Here is an 8,174-nt window from a genome sequence, read left to right on the forward strand (position 1 = left end):
GTGTGTGTGTGTGAGGGAGAGGGGAAGGGAGGGGAGGGGAGGAGAGGAGAGGAAGAAAGAAGACTTAAGTAACCTTGAAAGTATTAGTATTATTTAGCATTACTACTCTAAGGCTAAAGATAAAAAGAAACCTTCAGAGGTATTTTAGTATTATTATGCTAAGGCTAAAGATAAAAAGAAATCTTCAGAGATATAATATTCTAGCTACTAATTCCTAAATTCCTTTATGTGTACTCTACGATTGAGCAAATTTATAAACACACTGTGGATAAAGAGACCCAAGTTTCTCATTGACATAGAAAGGAATTTACAAATAACGAAAGGGGGAAGGCTTGATTGAACTCCGTGGCATTACACTGGAATTAGAATTATCAATATGAACTTAAGATCTTTAATAAATACAGAAACAGATGTAGAGATGTGTATTCTCATATATGTATTTCCCAGTCTGTCTCCTTTAAAGGACCTATAAGCTGTAATACCACATTCCCAAGGAGCATACCCAGCACCTGTGTTGGCTCCTAAATATACTTCTTCAATAAAATGAGCCAAGGCTCTTTAAAAATCTACGAGTGAATCTGCGGTTGAATAGAAAAACTGCAAGAGATGCCGAGGGTGGAGGGTTTGAGCCCAGCCCCGACCAAAAAAAAAAAAAAAAAAAAACTGCAATAAAAAAAAAATTTAAAAAGAAAGAAAAAAAGAAAAACTGCAATAAAAAAAAAGAAAGAAAAAAAAGAAGAAAAACTGCAAGTGGATTCTCAAAATTGGTATGTTTGCCAGAAAGTAAAGAACTACTCCATAATGATGGGCACACATCAGAACGAGAAAACTTGAAGGGAACCTCCAACGGCAAAATCTGAGATAACCTGAGCAAATAATAATAATAATGATAGTAATAATTACAAAAATAGAACAAAATGAGAATCTGGGAGCTCTTACTGAGATAAATAAATAGCTGAATAAATAAATACAAGAGAAGGAGGACAGATAACAGGAAAAACCCGCTACTTGGCAAGCCCTGCAGTAATAATTATCTCAGGCAATAACACCAATTCACGCTAAAATTAGAGATGAAAGTATGATGAGAATGTTTGCAGAATCTCAAAGTAACTCCCCGATCACACTACTAATTTCAAAGGGGAAAACAGTAATTTTACAAAGAAGAAATAAGATGATTCCAACTCAATCCAGTGACAAAAGTTGGATGAAACAAATTGACACTCTCCTGATGTAGTCACTAAGAACACAGCCTTGCTCCTGCGGTATTCTTACCAAAACGAGGGAACATTTTACACAATAATTTGGCCAGTACTCTTTAAAAATGTCAAAGTTGCAAAAGACGATAACAACAAACAAGACTTAGGAACTGTTCCAGAGAACTATTAACAAAGTTCAGGGCCCAGTCAAGGCAACAAGACCACCACTTTTGTCCTCTGGTATCCCTCCAGCCAGGCTCCTTCTAGTCCACAGTTCACGCAGAAGTCACAGGGCTCTTCCCCAAACACAAATCTGATTGTGTGGCTTTCCTGGCCACAGCCTTCTGTGTTGCCCTAGCACTGTCAGAGTAAAGCCTGAGTGTCACACTCAAGACCCCTTTATCTGGCTCCCTTCCCTCACTTTCATCTCTTGATGACTCTCATCTTCATACTGTTCCCCAGCTATGCGGCCCTTGGTTCCAGCACCACCTCCTCAGAGCAGTCCTTCCTCACCGCCTCCAAGCAGAAAGGCCCCACGCCCCCCAACTCCTGGGCACCTGCAGCCGTCTCTCACTGCACATGAAAACCTGAGGGTATTTACTTCCCTGTTCATAGGTCTGTTCTCCGCCAGTGTGAGGGCCCTTCACCAATGAGATCCACCTACCTGGACTGGGTTTTTGAATATGTATTATCCCATTTAATCCTTACAATAACTGTACATGCACATGATTTCCATTCTATGGACAAGGAAACTGAGGTTGTGAGATATTTACCAACACTTCCAAGCTCACAGAGGTTGTGAGTGGAAAAACTAGGATTTGAATTCAGGTCTGTGTGGCTAAGGAGCTCAAAAATTTCACTACCAATTGCCTTGCCTAGTTTTCCATCCCTAGAGTACAGCGTAGTATGTGGCACATAATACACGCTTGATGAATATTTCACACATCGCTTTGTTCACACGACAGTTATTAGGCACAGCATTTTTCCATATTTTAATTAAGCAGCACTGAACATATATACTATGATGATTCAGACAGTGACAAATGCTAAAAGATGAAGCAAGGAAGGCTTTCTTTTCTCCTTCAAACTCCTGATATCTCATGTTTAATCAAATTTTAATCTATGTAAAGTGACAGTGGGAAGAGAGAAGGGCCATACTTGACGTAGTTCAGTGCTCCCAAATATATTTCCCAAGCACAGAAGAAGTGTAGTATAGGGTCAGAGAGAACGGGGGTTTGAGTACCACGTGCACCTTAAACTGGTCCCACGGGTGTGTTTCAAACAGAGAGAATGGTAACTACTTGGCAAGAGAGTTCTAAGGATCAAAGTACATGTAGGACACATTTCAAGGTCCTCCTTCTTCCCCCAGTGATGCCAGTGAGAGAGCAGGGCTTTAAAGGAAAGCACCTGTTAGTCATAAAGAGAGACTCTCAACACCTCCAAATTCTGTAGGCATAATTAATACAGATGGTCTCATCATCCTGGGGGAAAGGCACGTTCTAACATTTCAGACGTTTCACTCCTATATAGAAAGCCATGTTTGTGACTTGTTCACCTCCACATGAGAAGCAGTTGGCTGGTTGGAAATCACCATCAGCAAAGTATAGCAAATTAATACAGAATGGCGTGGATGTAAAGGCACCAGGCTGCCCTGCAGGAAACTCTGCCCATCACTCCCGCAAATCATTTGGCTCGCATGTCGAGAGGAAGCAGAACAGTCTCATCCCTCCTCATTAATGGCAAGAACGTCAGACTGGAAGTCAGGAGTCCTGGCCCTGCCATTTTAAGGGTGACCTTGGATAAGTTTTTAAGATTTAATATTCATTTATGCAACAAATATTTATTGAGTATCTCTGAGAACCTTGTTTTCAAGGAATTTATATCCTAACAGAAGAAACAAGACACCTTACGATAAACAAACATAAAGATATGTAGGAAGAAGTTAGCAGACAGTGGCAAGTGATGTGTAGAGAACTAGGACAGCAATGAAATAGATTAGGACGGAATGGTTAATCTGGGCTATGTAGTCATTTTAGAAAAGGTGACATTTCAACTACAATCTGAGGAAGTCATTTCTCCTTTCTGGACACGCACATCTTTTTGAATAAAATATGACCACTGAAGTGGGATTGTTTTGACCACCTCTTCTCATTTTAGCAATCTGTGATTTCACAGCTATTATGTATACATGGGCACACATATTTTCAACATCAAATACTATCCCGTATTTGGTTAAGCAAATCATGTCATTAGCTCTAAAGACAGTTCAGTAACAGTAAATTATTTCCAAGGAACTAAAAATAGCTTCACATATTGGACTTTTGTCATTGTTCTCTGAACTCCATCTGACAGAAAAGTATATACTTTATTAATGTTTTAGCAAATAGACCCCAATGGTTTCTGAAAAGAAGGGTTAATACACCTTTGCACATTCCAGAGCAGGTAAAACCATGAATTTGCAATGAGATTACAAGTTGTCTCAAACCAATTCTTTTGGTGATCACTTACAACCACAAATTCACATACACTAAAATTTTAAAGGTAAAACTTTCAGCCACGTGTTCTCTTTCACATAAAAATGGTAAAAAAAAAAAAAAATTGGGATGACGAGGTATGGGATTTTTTTAAGGAAACATCAGTATTTTTACCCATATTTTTCATGCACCAGTTAACTAGAAAATTACAAAAGCTGAAAAACTCAGATAAACTGCACCAACGGGATTAACACAGTACAGTCATCCTCTCCCTACCCTTCAAGTCCGCCTCTTCCTGCCTCCCACCACAAACTGGGGCACATTTCTGGAATGGAAACGAAAGTCTCTCCAACTGTTGAAAAATGAGGGCCTCTGAATTTTTAATTCTGTTAACCAATCATTAGAAAACTAGAAATTGCTGTCTCTCTGAGAACCAGGGAGGTAGCAGGCACCACAGGCTCTGTGTTTAATTTTGCAGTAGCTGGCTGGTTTCCCAGCAACACATTGATTTGTGGGGCCACTACTTTGGGTACCTCAAGGATAATTAAATATTAAGTCCCTCTTTGATGTATGCAAAGTCTGCCTAAGAGGATTACCAGCCACAGTGAAGGGAGCAGTCCTACATTTTTTGGTAATTGAACATTGCAATATCATTATCTATTCTTATCCTCACGCTGTAAGAACCCGTCTCCATCCTTCATGTTACCTAGAGTGCCTCTGCAAATTAAGAAGGGGATAGGGAGAAAGTGAAGAAAATGAGGCCCATCCAGTCAACACTGCAGATCGTCTGGGTGTCTGGGAGGTGGAGATGAAAAATACAGTCTAACGTGGGCGGAGGAAATCACAGAGGAGGGGAGCACACCATCCTCTAGCCCCTCCAGTTCAAGCGTCCCTGTTACCCACCAACCAGCCAAGGCGCATAGTTTACGAGTCGTCCCCAGGATGATAAAACTATTGGTAGAGGGACAGAGACACACACGTGTTCTCATCCACCAGGGCCCTGAATTTTCTATTGCTCCAGTCAAAGGTAAGATAATTTTTGAAAAACAATAATTTAACAGATTTAAACTATGGACATAGTTCTTTAAAATTCCACTTGTTGATGTTTTCATTCTAAGCCCATAATTTTCCTGCATTCACTCTTCAAATAAGAAGTTATTTATAATTATAAGACATAATTCACCCATAAAATTCATTTGTCCTTCAATACAGATTTAAATCAGCAATGCTGGGCAGGCGTAGAATACCTAATTTCTAAAGGAGGAGGGAGAGACACAGTTTTATTTCTTAGACCATCAAGACTGTCAGTGAATAGCATCATTAGACCCCTGTGGTAGATTCTTATCTCTGTTACCCAATTCTGTATTTAAAACTTAGATCATTAACAGTCAAGAACAGGAAAATCCCTCTTATATCAGGGGAAAGTAGAAAGCAGAGAAGATATTATTAAAAGGATTAGGAGGACATGACACAAATATTACTAATCATTCAGGGCCTTTTGGGAGAGATATTTCCTAGAGGATCTGAAAAAGTTTGCACCACCACAGAGGAATTAATGGTGAGATGTGGCATCATACACAGACTGGGGAATTGAGAGGAAATAGTTTGCATTCACAGCTGTAAAGTCAAGTCAATTTAGAAAAGTACATGAAAAAGGAATCTTAATAGCAGAGGCTAAACTGCCTTAAGTCTTGTTTTTAGAAAAAGTTAAGCTATAAGGAAATTATAATTTCAGAAATATTCAGAAATCATTAAAATCTTATCAAAATTACAACTTAAGTAATTGGAACATTGAGAAAAGCTTAAAGAAGAAACAGCAGTGATACTTATATTATTTATGAAGAGCTTGGGCCCCAATATCAAAGTGTATGTTGTGGTGTTTCAACATGACAGATAAGATGGATGTTTCCCCTTTTCTTGGCTATAATAGTCTCAGTACATAGATTGACAGAACATACAGTGAGGTTCCCACCAGAGAAACCAGCTCATCATACTGGCAGACTCCTGCAATCAAGGGAGGTGAAGACATTGAACACGGCTGAGAACTTGGAAAGTGAACACTGTGTCAGGAAAGTGCATGACTATGGTCATGTTCGTTTGCTTCCAGACCAGCCAGAAACTAACATTCCATGGGGCAAAACAACTGTCTTCTGATGTAATTCAGAGTGAAGCAATGAGACTGAACATGCTGGTTGGGAAGGTCATGGTGCTTCAGAGAGTCTTACTCAGATATGAGTGACGTTTTTATTACAACCTGTTTCGGTGATTTGGCAAGACTGGAAAATCTCTGATCCACCTTTTTTGGATCTCAATTTCGCTAACTCTGAAGAGTAAACAATATTATTTACCTATTTGTCTTGCAGATGGAAATAAAAACACGTGAAATAATAATGACAAAGATGCTCTGAGATGAGCCCCGAGATATTCTTAATATTTATTTTTCAAAAAAGAAATTCACTGGTCTTTAGATGTAGCAATAAGGATATAAATTATAAATAAAGCTTTAAAATTAGAAGGTAGATTGAGCTGGAGTCAGACTCCCAGGAAACTCTTGCAGCTGAGATTATCTGGGAAGTCGTGGTTTGGAGCCTGTGCTGACTTGATGGCGCCCGTCTCTCCTCAATCTCTGACTGAGGTTCCTGACTCTGGACTCCATATCCTTAGGATGCATCAGTTTAGAATTTAAGCCAAACTTCAACAGCTACCAAATTTCTTTGATTTAGTACTTAGCATTTCCATTTACTCAAACAATAAGAATTTAAGCTCTGAGTATGTCCACAGGAAACTTAAAGGGATTCAAAAAATGGGAAGTGCATCCTCCAGAGCTTCAGAGTTTTCATGAAGGTGGGAAGGCAAAATTTTGAGTAAGATTATTACAAAATGATTTACAATAATGAGTAAGTAAAGCTCAAATACGTGGAACTCAAGGTTCAATCAAATGTGAAATGGTCAGGGAAGGTTCCAGTGAGAAGATGAGCTGAGTGAGTCTCAAAGAACAGTGTGGAGAAACTACGATCTATTGTCTCTGCCACATCACATCCATCTAAGTACAGAGGAGAAGGGGGGGGGCAGCCCTGGTTGAGCATAAACGGACATTTCAGTTCAGATCTGCAATTTTCCCGGGAAAGGGTAAGCCAGCATAATTAACTGATACTGTGAATCATCCTATCTCCATGAGGAGAAAACTGATATACACAAGTTTGGAGAGTGAGACATCATCTTTACACATATGCACGTTCAAACATACGGAAAAACAGAAATACATTTTGTCGCACATATGCAGTCACTGACTAGCTGGACCTGGAAACCTTTTGGAAAATTTGTATCGCCAAGCTGATTATTTAGTTGAAAGTAGGTTAAAGTAATCAAGAGCAGACCTCTAATTACTGTTCATAAGGAAAAAAATCAATCAGGTGCTCCCTTACCTGTCTCTGGGGCCAGGTGGCTTTGAGGATGGCTTCAGTCCTGAAGAACACGAGGAGCTTGCTGTCCTCTTCGGTCAGGTGAAAGGACTGCTCCAAAACCTGCAGCACGTGGATGCGGGGCCGCACCGGCCAGGTGTCATCAGCACAGAAGGGCCGCAGCCACTCCAGCAGGTCCTCCGAGGAAACCAGCTCCTCTCTGCAGGGCAAACCCAAAGGGTGGATGTCCCTTACAGTAAGCAGATGTGGTCACTGACCTACATACTTGCTTATTAAATGACTTTTGTCTTCTTCAGAGGAAAAAAATTTGGTTTTTAAATAGCTTCTTGCAAACCATAATGGGTTCTTAAAAACTATGTAAAATGTAACTTTTAAACAGTTTTACATTAGAATGAGTTTATATATAAAGCAGGTAAAAATAATCATTAACTAACATGTCCTTAGCTAGTTTATTTCTTGTATAAGATTTAATAAGTAGTAAAGCTTATTTCTATTAATGATAGTAATAGTACCAGGTGCTATTTTAGCAATTTTATATGTACTCTTACTAGTTGACAATAATTATGTAAAGTAGGTATCACAAATTACGTTTTATAGATGAGGAAATAGCCTTTGGGAGGTGATACAATATGCCCACGCACACTTATAATAGATGATGCAGTGTGGCCCCAAAGCCCATGTTCTTTCTATCACTCTTCATTGGTGATTAGAATTTTAATGTGAGGTTTGAGTATCAAATTTAACAGTACCCTAAAAATAAAATATGAATACTTGGTTCTTATAGAACTATGAAGTCTAAAAGGGTTCACAAAAGGGGATAGTTGATACAACTTTCTACCCAGCACTACAATCTCTTCTGTTATAATCACAAATACCATCTTAGGAAAAGAATTCATTTGGTGACGATATCAATGAGTTACTATCGATGGCTGTTAGGTTGTTATCTAAATAGAAGACTCACTCCCACTCAGCCCTGGAGATCCACGCAAGAGCACTGTGTTGTGTGGGTTTTGTTGTAAATCCTTTTAAGTTTTCAGCTGTAAATCAGAATCCCAGACTAACCTGCCCTAAACCTAATCCAT

The 8,174-nt window shown here is 39.2% G+C and overlaps 1 protein-coding gene across 1 annotated transcript in view; it reads right to left on the minus strand.

Annotated features, from left to right (window-relative positions):
* NBAS (neuroblastoma amplified sequence) overlaps nucleotides 1-8,174 on the minus strand; it is a 367,205-nt gene that overhangs the window by 36,478 nt on the left and 322,553 nt on the right. Inside the window, 1 exon segment of the mRNA XM_023511811.1 lies at nucleotides 7,096-7,291. Coding sequence (XP_023367579.1) covers nucleotides 7,096-7,291 — 196 coding nt within the window.

Source organism: Otolemur garnettii, unplaced genomic scaffold, assembly GCF_000181295.1.
Source record: "Otolemur garnettii isolate 467f Iridium unplaced genomic scaffold, OtoGar3 scaffold00022, whole genome shotgun sequence".
Lineage (NCBI taxonomy): Eukaryota > Metazoa > Chordata > Mammalia > Primates > Galagidae > Otolemur > Otolemur garnettii.